This window comes from Pecten maximus, chromosome 5 (assembly GCF_902652985.1).
Source record: "Pecten maximus chromosome 5, xPecMax1.1, whole genome shotgun sequence".
Lineage (NCBI taxonomy): Eukaryota > Metazoa > Mollusca > Bivalvia > Pectinida > Pectinidae > Pecten > Pecten maximus.
The window spans coordinates 15,631,791-15,645,675 of record NC_047019.1 but is presented as its reverse complement, the minus strand read 5'-3'; the positions used below and the strand labels follow the sequence as shown (position 1 = coordinate 15,645,675).

Below are 13,885 nucleotides of genomic sequence, written 5' to 3'. Positions count from 1 at the left end.
CTTGAAGGTACCAACTCAAGCATCGGTTAATACATGTCAAGCCTATCATTGTTGTCTATATCAGTTTATAAGCGAATAATCAAACTCCCCTAAAATTGTCTGCCCTTAGACTATTTACTCATTTTAACAAGTTTTGTTTTGGAGTTCTAGAATATCCATCCCTACAATCACCCCAGAACGGTGAACTCTACTCAAATATAACAAAGAATTTCTACAAGTAGGGTAATTCAATTTTTAGAAATATAATATTTATAACAATAGCATACAATTCCTTCATTCATTCTAGTTCATTCACAACACTCACATTGATAATTTATTTAAGGAATATTTGCAATGAAATATTTAAACAACTGAATGTTGAAAACTCGTATAATCCTATTCGACTCTAGATCCAGCTAGCTCAATTCTTTTGAAATATCCCAAAATAATTACCCTTTTTATCAATTAAAGTTTAACTTCCATGAAAATCAATGCTTATCAATATTTATAAAATTTTTACCCCTCTTACAAATAGAATTCTTAAACCTTCCGATAAAGAATATGGTAATCTACTACAATCAACATACTAAAAACAATAACTATCAAGCAACGGATCCATATCACTACTGCTAAAATATAACGAAACCAACTAGAATAAACACTTTGTGACGGTCAAGTGGTCAGGACTCTACAATAGTATATAAGATGGGTAGGAGACTCTTGCCTATCTACCCTAACAGACGACTTAGTTTGCACCAATTAAACACCTGACTAGTTTCTAAAACTTCAAAGAGACAACCAAGATACCAAATTACAGGTACAAATTAGACATTTATTTATAAGATATAAAATGTTTTAGAAACAACAACAATTCGATACTCGCTTCCATAGTTCAACTCATATTCTTGTATACCTCTTTCAACTCTAATAAATTACACATTTACTAAGTTTCTGGATTACTGATAATAACTTTAACTTCATACATATTTCAAAATGTAGAATAAATACTAAATTAGCAGACTATTTACTTGAGCACTTTTACAATAATCTTATTCGCTAATAGAGTAAATAACATTATTTCTATCACATGTATCAAAACCCTTCACTATAAGTTATAGCAAATTCAAATTATATTTGAATAAAATAAATTAGTCAATAACTCTCACTCATCTTGAACCATACGTGTATGGGATTATACTCATAATTCAGCAGAATAAATTATACGCAATTGAGTATTTCTTACTCTATATATGTTCCCTTAAAAATCTCAAAATTTCCAGAAATTGTTAGAAAATATAATAATTCCCATTAATATTAATAACTCTACACTATTATTTTGAATAAACCTAATAAGAGCAAATTCCCGAAAATCGTATATTAAATTACATAAACCCATCCCCACACATAAAGACTATACCTAACCTAACACATAAATACATGACAAGCTTTGGAACTGAGGAAACACCTCTTTGCCCATAGCTTAGACACCCACCTAAACAACACAACTGACCACCGACAAAGACGAACGCAGACTGTTTTGAATCACCCACTAAATTTAAAAGTCGCGTGAAGCGATTGCTGGTATTCACTGGTAATTGCTGGAATTCGCTGGATAATCTCGAACACATGTACAGAATAATGTAAAAAAAATTAATATGATTTAAGTTCTATAAACCCCGCAATAGCTATAACTCCACATAACTTTACTAACGTATCGAGGAAAATATCGTCTGGAACTTCGAAACAACGCATGCGTAAACAATTTACATACGTGCTAGCTTTACAGCTGCCATATTTAAACATCATGGCTGCGCTCTCTGCCTCAATACACCAATTACATGACGACTTACATGATGAAAGACTTATACAGTCGATGATATGAAACGTACGATATTGAAAGACATAGATCTGTACCAGAGCTTTGACAAAACTCTGTGTTGTCACAATATGATAGTATTATAAACGTAACCTCCTCGAAAATATGTTTGCTAGAAAATATTGAGAACGCAATTTACGACATTTTAAGAGTAATCAAACCATGACTTACATATAAAATTCATTACTTCAGTCACTCTCACACGACCTGAAACCACAAAATACCCTCTTATTCTAAAAATGAAAAATGCGAACAACGTAACTTTCCATTATCAATTTCTGTAAATAACCATGCTATAATTTCCGATTACGTTGTACAATAATCTAAAATACCAGTTGTTTATGATGTCCAACGTAAAAAGGTAATGATTAAATGATTGTCCCGCACATTTCATTGATCACTTCTGATCACATCTATCATGTTATTAATTATTTTTACCATTCTAAAATTAAAAAAAAAAAACAGTCTATGATATATATTCTACTATAATAATATACAACATCCTGTTACAACATCTTAATCTTTACGTTTGCTATTTGTAACTCTTGAACTGTCATATTCAGATACTTTTGAGAATAAGTATGCTTGAAAATAAGCCAATCTTGAAAATAAGCCATGAATTATTTGAAAATAAGGTGGTTATCTAAAAGGACGCTCAGATTTACCAAGTTGCAGGCGAAGTTTTTTACTATGTGCTTTTAGTCCCTAGATATTTTCAATGTTTACTAAATATTTCATAAATTTGTAGCTTGCTTCCGGAGTTGAAATTGGATTTTTCCGGACGTGTCTTATCTTATAGGCATCGACTTCTGCCCAAACATCGAATGTCGAGAAAATTGTTTGTCATCGTATTCCCGGCAAAAATAAATTGATAGAAACGTATTCATGAAGCTTGATATATGTTAGCACGGTATGCCTATGAACTGATCGAAAGGAGCAATTGGTGGTACTGAAAGTTCGGAAGGTGAATCTGACTTTGATTCCTGAATTAATATCTGGAACAAACCATAAATAAATCACGAATTAAATTATGATGGCATATTTAATTTACAATACAATCACTTTTGATATTTATAAAGTTGTGCATGATAACCTAGATAATCAAATTTACCATATAGGAAAACAATATATCATACGCGTATACAAGATGAACAAGAAAGATATTCGACCTAAAACTAACATAGAAAGTTATAATACGCTAACCGAAACTAACCCGGAACGCTTTCTTCCAAAAGGTACATGCTGATGTTTTGAATTATACAGTAAGCTATGTTCAGCTTACTGTCAATACTATGTCGTCTTCTAGAAGCACATCACCCATTTGTATACATCACATCATGGTCGATGGTATACACGGTGCTGTTTGCCTTAACATTGTCTCTCTCCACTCTCTGCATTTGCTTTGAATTCATCACCCAATGCAGTGATGTTTTTCCATCTGTTGGGTGGTAGAAATGGCTGTTGTATTGTTGTTGCTGTTATGTTATTGTTGTCATCATCGTCGTTGTCGTCTGTACCGAACGATGTTTGAGTACCTATACAATAGTTCCAATCGTTATTGTTAATATTCACTCACTATTGAAATATTAGTCATGCTACTTATAACGGAAAACAGTTCAAAAGTTCAAAACTTCGATGGAAACATAAATGAAAAAGAAATAATTAAATTATTATGAAATTTGTAACCATTATGTCCGGTTTCTTTAACCAATAAAGCGAATATAACATATAGAATGGAAAGCAATAACTATCAAAATATCTTAAGTTATCTTAAAAATCAGATTCAACAAAATGATAATTCGCAAATTGAATATCTGAATCCTCAGTTTGATTACATTTTGTCTGTGTAATGCGGAGTGTTTGTCATTGACTGTGCATGTCAGAAATCCATTTAAATAATCCTAATATGGACGACAATGACATGACGTCATGAGTTGTCGATAGCAACAAAATGTCAATCTCCCTTTATGTAAGCCCTCCATAGTTTGACATTTGACCTGTCACAAAGTAAGCTTTCGGACTTATGTGATAGAAAGTATCTTAAATTTGTTTTATTTCATATACTTTTATTATGAAACTCGTCTCATGGTTTTCATATTTGCTCCCGCAAGATCGCTAAAATTAAAACATCTATTCAGAAACACTCGGTCCCTAAAATCGCATGTGAAATGAAAATTCATTAAAATCATTACCGAATCATTATGCAACATGTTAAATGTATACTAAATACGTATAGTATACACCTTTATTTGAGCCTCAATAGCTATTCCTTAATGTCTTGTTCCGTAGGCTTCCCTAGCTTAAACATATAAATTGATTGATGTATATATGCATATACTTACATGGTATGTAAATCCACCATGAGTATCTCTATGTCCATTTCTAGCGAAACTGCAATGATGATATATCTCCAGCAGTGCGGCAGATGAGTTTTGGGGAAACATAGAAAAAATCAATTACGTACACAAAGCATCAATTTTAGTTCACATATCAGCACATTCATAATAAATATATAGGTCAAACTCGTATCACAAGACTATATCACAAATATGGTATCCGAGATTGTCCGTAACGTACGTCAACAATATTTCGTTATGGTTTATGCATAACTGTTACATTTTAAGATATCAAATAGCCGTACAGTCAAGAAATAAAAAAGGAATGCGGTAAATATAAAACCTATTCAAACAACAACCAACATATCATTTTTTAAATATGTATATATATATGCGATATATTATGCATCAAAATTGTATGTAAATCAATTAAACAAATTATATAGTAAAGTAATACTCACCGTTGTCCATGGAATAATAAAAACAATTACGGAGAAAAATATATAAACATTGCAATACCATGTTCAAGTAGTGTGAATCACATTTGCATTCAAAACAATATCAATGTGCATTTCTTAAGGGATGAAAAAGATTAGTGTATAATATAAACAATAACTAATTTTATCAAGAAAACAACATATCTAAATAAGTCATAATTGAATAAGAAATGTTTAAACATCACGAAAAACAAGTCACAAGAACACGTCATATACACACTACATTTCGAACTAGACAACAACAAAATCATAATCACAACAATTGAATGAATTAACAAATATGCATCCAAAATACAAAAAAAAAATAATAGAAAATCCGTGGCTTTATAGACCACATCATCACTTAAGTAAAGTGTTAACCCAATGTTGGACAAAATAACATAATCACAAGAGAATGTAATTGTATGAACACATCACATAAGCAATGCATATACATGTACAGGACAATGTATAACATCACATCACGTAAAACACATCACATAAGTACTGAAACACCAGGACAATGTAAACACGTCACATAGGCATTGAAACAACAGGACAATGTATAAAATCACATCACGTAAGTATTGAAACAACAAGACAATGTGTAAACACGTCACATGAGCATCAAAATAACAAGACGGTGTATAAATCACATCACATAAGCATTGCAAAACCAAGACGTTGTATAAAATCACATCACATAAGCATTGCAAAACAAGACGGTTTACAAATCCACATCACATAAGCATTGCAAAACCAAGACGTTGTATAAAATCACATCACATAAGCATTGCAAAACAAGACGGTGTATAAAGTCACATCACATAAGCATTGCAAAAACAAGACGGTGTATAAATCACATCACATAAACATTGCAAAACAAGACGGTTTAAAAATTCACATCACATAAGCATTGCAAAACCTAGACGTTGTATAAAATCACATCACATAAGCATTGCAAAAACAAGACGGTGTATAAAACGCATCACATTAGCAAGACGACGACATCTCGGCGAGCAAAACAATCAACAGAAATATAACAAATCGGAAAGAACGAAACGACCCAAAACAAATCAACACTTGTAAAGCAATAGTATATCTAAAATTGATGTAATAGACATACGAAGTAAATAGACGTCAAAAGAAAAACACAATGGAAAAAAACTAAAAATGCAATTAAAAAGCACGTCAAAGGTCATGGACATGAATCCACATCAACAATTTGAAAACAGGACGGAACTTATAAATCATCAAAAAGAGACAGCATATAATCAAATTTCAAATACAATAACAACTTCTAAAACCATGTCTGCTCTTTCATGTCGTATGTGCTTTACCCGTATTTTTGGAACCTCCTAAATAAAATACTAAATAAAATAATAATAATGAAAGTAAAATCCACAAAGGAAAAAGCATGTGTGATGAGACTATTATAACTTATTGTGAAATAGGAGAGCAATTACGGCTTATACCTGCTAGTGTTGAATATGGTCCATATATTGATGACAGAGTACAGCCCCCGACTGTACAAACGGCTGCTTTTACACTGAAATAGAATTAACACGTCTTTGACTCTGTGTGTGATAATCAATTGTTTGCAAATTTCCATTTGTAACAGACAGGTATATTCATATATATAAAGGTGTAATTTCCCTTGGGAACAGCAAAATTTTGAAGTCCTAATAACGGAAAACTAACAACTAGCCCGAATTTATTTTGACATCGATGACAACATATACTATTTAACTTACAAATATGCAGCTTCTGCTTCCAACGGACCATTGCAAAACTGTTTCCCTGTCTTGGTGCAGTTCAATACCTTTCCAATCGCGATACGGAATATCGACGAGTTCTCATCACCTGCAGCACAAATTTAAAGTGTTTATATCATATCTATATTATGTTAATATCATTTACAAACATTGCGTCATCTCCAAGAGAATAGGAACAATGAAAAGGCTTGGTTACCAATGTAACATTGTTACCTACGTGTATCACAAGTGTTTCCATTGTTTCCATTTTGGTTTATAATGTTATATAGATGCATTGCGGCCAGTACCTCATAAATATCAGAATATGTCTATTAGTAACATCGCATAAAAAGGGTCAATACATACTTGCCAGTGCAGATTCAAACTCCAACTTGGACAAAGCCCTGTACGGCTGTGTGAAACCCTTCGTCTTCGCAGTATTCCAACCGTCAATACTACTTAAGTAATCGTTTTCTCTTGTCTCTGATTTATCGTCTAAATAAAAATAATTAAATTTCGTTATTTCACCACAAACGGGGAATTTTAAAAGCCAAAAAAAAAAAAAACTGCAGACCAATCAACGATGCAAAGTATTTTTAACGGTCAATATGCGAGGAGATAGGTTAATGAACCCATTTCTTTTTCAGCATTACATTCTCTGGACGACAGGTAAAATGAAGCACTTGAAAATAATTTTTAGTATATCGCATCCTCACAGAAAGATGATCCTGTAGTTTATTTATAAAGATGATTTGTCTTTTTTTATACAAAAGTGTGCGAATATGAAATTCATCTAATACGTACTGAATTTAGTGTAAGAATGAAAATGAAATTCTCCTAAGAAAGCACAAAGTAAATATACGATAAACCTCGAGAGTAGAATCGTGACAGTACTTCGAATATATGCAGTCAGAACCTGTCGGTAATAGTCAGACTATAATTACTTTCACAGCTATTGGCCGTTTAACAGAGGTTCTCTTACAATGTATTGTTACATTTGGACCTTAACCAAGTGGCCCCTATAGAGAGGGTTTTATATATGTGGTATTTTGCATTGTATCCCCTCGGAAAAGCATCTAACAGACATTGGTGTTGGCATGTTTAACTTACCTAGTCCAGTACATGTCTGTTTACACAGCACGAGTGAGTAATCCACTATAGGACCATATATATTGTTCGTGAAGAATTGTTTCCCAATGGTTAGCATAAACGTAGTGTGTGTCGCTTGGACGTCCTTGTTCAAAGGGAAAGGAATAACTGACTCGTCCACATCAAGTGGTGGGGCTGCAATTGAAGTATTATGATGTAATTTATGTGACGTAATTTAAATACAGCATTATAACATATCATATAAGGTGTTTTCAAACAATCATTTTCGACGAAAGTCGAGATTTGTAGATTCAATTCTTACCTCCAGCAGGTGCAAAGTATGTCAATCTGCTTTTAGATCCAATGAGGCTAATTCCAGTAGAATCAGTACCTACAGCATACACCTAAAACGCCATTGATATACCATTAAAAATAACCTGAGAATATCTACAGGTAAGTGCATCGAATAAATATTCATGATTTTTTGACGTGGCAGAATGGGAACGTTGAACCCTCAAGCTTGACCTTTGATCACCAAAGCACTATTACGTGTTGTGTTTTATGCTATGATACAATGGTTTGCATATAAACTGAATTCATTGAACGGGTTTGTATATATCTTCTACACAATCATTCTATTTTTAAATAACCCACCATGAATTTGGCTTGTAAGTAACGACATGTTCTCAAAATTGACCAAGCCTGACCCATTATTTAAATTATTTTTGCCAAATATCATATCGCACAGGCTTCTGCATGGAAGGAAGGATATTTTACCATCAAGAAATAGAACTTGAATATACATGTGTTTACGCTTAAAATATATATACTAGATCAGTTGCCCATGTTTGTTATATTATATATGTGGCGATCGAGGCTAGCCGAGGTACGCAGATGCTGCAATTTCAAACTCCTGTGGTCTATAATGGACAATATCTATATGATTCTCAAAATAGAATTATAAACACCCCAGATCTTACAAAATTTGACTTTGTCACTTGCCCTGATAGATTTTCTTGATATATTTATTGCAATATTGCAACAGAAGCAAACCACTGAACCGATGGGCACAGTTTATGTACTGTTTGGACAAAACTGTCGATAAATGATTCAATAGTTATCAAGATTGAATTATTAGCATATTTAATTTGTCTTGCCAATAGTGACGTATGTTCCTATGAAGTCGTTTTGTTCATTCATTGAATCTCTTCTGCTTGTTCGGAATTATAAAGTTTGTACCCCACCCCACACTAACATAAAGCTATTGCAATGTAGGTGCTTCGCCGATTATTTTAAAATTGATTCTATTGAAAAATGGAATGAGTAAAACATACAAATAATTGAAATACCGAATCAGCAATGACCTACCTCTATACGGTATGTGTTCAATGGTATCACTGATACACTTCTGGTTATTGGATTTGTTTCGGAGGTTACATCTATCACTTCTGATTGGGAGCTTACATTCTAGAACATAAGAAACAGCAGCATTACAAATTTATCTGACGGAGTAAAATATCCAAATAATATCTACAAATACAGCTCAGTTTGGATAGTAAAAACTAAGCATCATGTAATGTCTTTCCGTTTAATCATGAATTTAGACAACAAATAATATCGTCATTAAAACAAAGGACAAAATCGACGAAAGAGAAAAAATACAAATAGAATATTAACTTACATGGAGACTCAGGGAAAAGAACAAGGAATAGAAGACCAGGTGTTGTGAAAGAGTAAGCGTCTTCTGCAAGACTTAGAGTAATGGGAATTTACCTGTGGCGCTAAATGTGTGATATCTTTTAAGAAATATTATGCCTGTTATGTAACCTTATCTATATGAATTAAAGATATGTCCGAAATGTATACCATTGCTTTTTGTCAGGATTTGCATCCATCAAAGTCAACCGATTATAGCATCATTCACTTGGAGGTAGCAATTATGCTTACCAATCCTGTAGCGTTGTAAGAAAACACGAACTCAGTAATATCACTGTTTCTGTCTAATACTGGAGGAAGCTGCCAAGACACTATCATTGTAGCAAAGTCTGGTCCGTCAGGTCGGGTTACCCGAAAGTTATCAACTGTACCAGGAGCTAAAAGGCAAAGGCAATTATATACACATAGGGATAATCTGTATGTTTGAGGCATTACAGTTTCCAAACAGATTTATCAAATCACGTCTAGATGAAAAAGTTTACATATTCACGAGTTCATCTTCCAAACAATGACCAGAAAAGTAATTTATCATCATATAGTTTATCCTGTAACTCTTCATAAAAATGTCAGTCGCCTTTTGGATAATTAAAACAGTCAGAACACTTTAGCATCAAAAATTTTAAAACCAATGAGTACCATACCATTCTGTGTATTGCCCACAGCGTGTTAGATTGCCTTCATAAAGCTGAAATAACGGTTTTATTGCCTGTGGGTAATCTGATACGTAATAGGGTGCATTTTTTTCATCATAAGGGAATTCTCCACGGTATGTGCTTAGCTTTTACGGTTGACATGTATTACTTTGAAACGTGAACAGTGTTAATTAACTTTATAAATCTTCCTTATGCGTTAATTTTATTTGATATGTCGACACACACTGAAATGTTGCACTCATCTTTCTCACGTGCAATTTTGGTACCTGATAGTTCATCAAGGAAACACAAAACGTTTACTGTAAACGTACTTATTTTAGCGCAATCAAATTTTAGCGCATTTGCAGATTTTAGCCAGTTAGCGCAATGATGAATTAGCGCATCCACAGAACTTTCTATAGAAATAGAACGTACAAAAAGTAATTAGTGCAATCATAATTTAGCGCAAGGCTTCCAGCGCGAAAAGCGCTAAAATAAAATTACCGCTAAAATATGTACGTTTACAGTATTTGGATTTGGCAAATAGCGTATAGCCAGAAGTTTTTATGTTTCTTGGCTTCATGAGCCAGCAAAAAGACACTGTTTAATGTTTTAAATAGTATAGTCTGCAGGCAATACAAAGGAGATAACGGTAATGAATAGTTTACGTTGCATTGGTTACGACCGAAGTTAATATGTAACTAGAAAAAGGGAAAATATATTCACCTGCAGGATGTGTTGTGGCGGCCGGAAGTACCTGCTCGAAACTAGCTGATCCTTTATCTGTAGAGGCTGTGATGTTAAATGTGTACGTTCGGAACTCTTCCAAATTTTTCACTGTATAAGATCTTGAGTTGAATCCTATACAAAGCAAATTGTAATTAATTTTATTATGCCGCCATATCTGGCTATTGAATTTCTATCAAGAGATAATTTTCTACTCTTACTAGCACATATGCACACACTTTTTTTTCTGTTACTGTACGTCAGTAAAGAGCCACATTGATTATTTTGTAAGAACTTTGTGATATGCAGTAAGTTCATTCCAAGTTGCATTGTAACTTGCAGTCATGAAGTGATGTTTCTGCTGTTTTTTTTATATTATATTTTACTTACGATCATGATTTGACAATGTGCCGTGCTTTAATTGCATAATGCCTTGACCATAGTCAACTTTGTTTCCGTCTGTCAGGTAATCGTCTCAAAGAAGTTCACAAATTATTATCCGTGATTATTGGTCCTTTAGCAAACAGCAAGTTTCTTTGTCCACTCATTGTAAAGCATACAGCTGGGGCTGCCATTTAGGCGATAACAGCTTACAAACGATGTTTCTTTCACTGCCCTCCAATATTTACAGTTGATTCGACTGGAATTAAGAACCTTGTTCAAGTATACAGCACAGCGCCCGCGCCAGGATTCGAACTAGCGACCCCTCGGTCACGTAGCCCTTCGTCCTACTATTAGACTACTGTGTCATCATGCATACAAAAAAGGCTTAACCTACTAGTATAATGTGTACCAGAGAATACATTTTATACTGTATAGCTATGCCTTTCCGTCTGATACCCTACGATTGTCTAGCATTATATACAATGTACAATGAGGAGAGTTATGGTATATGCCACTAACCTCGTATGATTTCTGTTCGATTTATTTCAGGTGTTTTTGCCATGACATGTAGTTCAAATATGGTGGGGCCAGGATATGGTCCACTAATGTTCCAGGACACAAACATTTCTGTCGGACTCAATACCGTCACAGCCAAATCAGTAGGATGTTCAGGGACTGAAATTAGGAGAGGAAAACACTATTACTTCTACCAGACATTACTTGATTATCATAGTTTATATGGTTAATCGTTTAACCACCGAATGGTTTCTTTATGCATCACAAGGATATTGGTTATATCAAAAGGTATCAATGCCTAATAAATGCACATTACCATGAGATGGAAATTGGTGACACGTTCGTATACATAATAGGTATAGTGATGAAATTATACATTACTTATTGAAATGTATGTTAGATTAAGCCTCACCTTCTTGGTCCGTCAATAAGTTTTCAATACGAGGTAAGCCGTCCCCTGCCACGTTGACAGCCGACAGACTGACGGTATAGTTAGTGTATGGGAGGAGGTTCTCGACTGTGTAACTGGTGACACCATCTAGATCATCCGGCGAAATGATCACAGTCTGTGTGTCACCGACTGCACATGAATACGGGAATGGTTTCCACTGAAAATTAAGTTGCCATACCTTGTACAATCAAATTTCATATGATAACTTCTTATTGACATATTATTGATGTTAAAAAAGAGCAGACAACGCATATACCTATAATTGTCTATTATACTGTAGGTCGATATGGATCTCATAAAAGTGAACAGCGTCTTTCAATATGAGTTTGGATACATTTACAATATATTTTTCAAATTGTTAATAGAAAATGCCATCGAACAACTGTAACGTCCTTTTATGATCCTTTAATGTTACCATTAATAGAAAAGTGTGAAGCAAAACAAAAAACAAAACAAAACAAAAACAAAAAACTAACAAAAAATGGTTTGAATTTCAGAAAGAAATTAAGGAGGGGAAAATGCCTAATTAAATATACACTAATCATTTATTCTTGCTGAGAGTGGTTTTTTTTTACAGCAAAGCAAATACCCATGAACACAAGTTGCACGTGAACTTGACTTTCCTTAAAGCATTTGTTTCCGTGTAGGACTATGAGTCGGTATCCACTCAGTACCCCATTGGTGATCGTAGGTTTGGTCCAATTCAGGGTAAACTCACGGCTTTCTTTCTGTGAAACGACCAAAGAACTAGGCTCCATTGACACTATAAAGCAAAGGGGGAAATACATTACAAGGGTCGAAATACTGAACATATCAGGAGAGGTTAACGCATTGTAATCGGAATAAAAGTTCATGTCGACGTATCGCGAACGTATCTTTTGGTATACTATAAAGGACGTTTTCGACACTGTAAGCTAAGAATATCAAACTTGAAATGATAATTATAATTTATATGAGAACAGGTCAATTTAGTCAATGATTATAGTTATTAAGTATTTCAAAAAGTGTAGTTCATGATCGTTATGGACACCTTGATCAAAGGATGAAAAAACGTATTATAGAAAAGAAGATGGAAAAGTAACAGTAAACAGTTTAGATATATTTTGTCACGAAACAAATGATTGTCTTGTGAATAATTTTTGTATGAATAGATATGCATAATAAATTTTTTTACACCACGTTGTTGTTTTAATCAAGAATTTTCTAATGTAATCGAAGTTTTGTTTTATCGTAGCGTGATTTAGCTTTGTTTTGGATCCAAGTTTCAGCTTTATTAAATGTTCGTATACAACACATACATTGTATACGGGAGTAAGTAAACTCTCAGACAGACAGTTATGTTACAAACAATGTGTTAGGCTATAGTTGTTTTTATATTTGTAGACACGTATGATATCCATACACAGGTTAACGGTATCAAATACAATACTTACAATCGGCCGTAGTCCTGCATTCATATTGTGTACTATTATCACTTTGATTTCGGTATTTCACTGCATCGTTAACTGTAGCTACACTGAAGATGTAGATGTTTCCTAAAATATAAAAGTGAGAGTTCTTTTTCTGTTTGTCTTTTATGTTTCTAGCTATCCGTAGATTGTAAGAACGGAAATGAAGACATTTTGAAACGACACAATATCAATAGAAATATCCAAATCAAATAAACAGATTTGTATTGTTTAGCATTTACGCCAATTGTCTAGTACTTTATCCAAATTAAAACCAATTTAAGTGTTCAATATATACACATATTATCTAATATTTTATCCAATTTAAACCCAATTTCAGTGTTCAGTAAATACGCCCATTACCTAGTACTTTATCCAAATTAAAATCAATTTAAGTGACCATCGTCAATTTCAACGTTCAGTATAAACGTCTATTGTCTATTACTTTATCCAAATTACACCCAATTTCAGTGTTCTGTATATACGCCTATTGTCTAATACT

The 13,885-nt window shown here is 33.4% G+C and overlaps 1 protein-coding gene across 1 annotated transcript; it reads right to left on the bottom strand.

Moving 5' to 3' along the window:
* Positions 1-226: 226 nt before the first annotated feature.
* On the bottom strand, positions 227-13,392 carry LOC117328324. The gene is made up of 12 exons (XM_033885848.1): positions 13,369-13,392; positions 11,897-12,092; positions 11,488-11,643; positions 10,585-10,719; positions 9,458-9,603; positions 8,879-8,977; positions 7,833-7,914; positions 7,532-7,705; positions 6,788-6,916; positions 6,422-6,530; positions 4,198-6,216; positions 227-3,390 (listed from the first exon to the last, which is right to left on the bottom strand). The coding sequence occupies exons 1-11, from the start codon at positions 13,390-13,392 to the stop codon at positions 6,108-6,110; spliced, it is 1,359 nt and encodes a 452-aa protein (XP_033741739.1). The 3' UTR covers positions 227-3,390; positions 4,198-6,107.
* Positions 13,393-13,885: the final 493 nt, after the last annotated feature.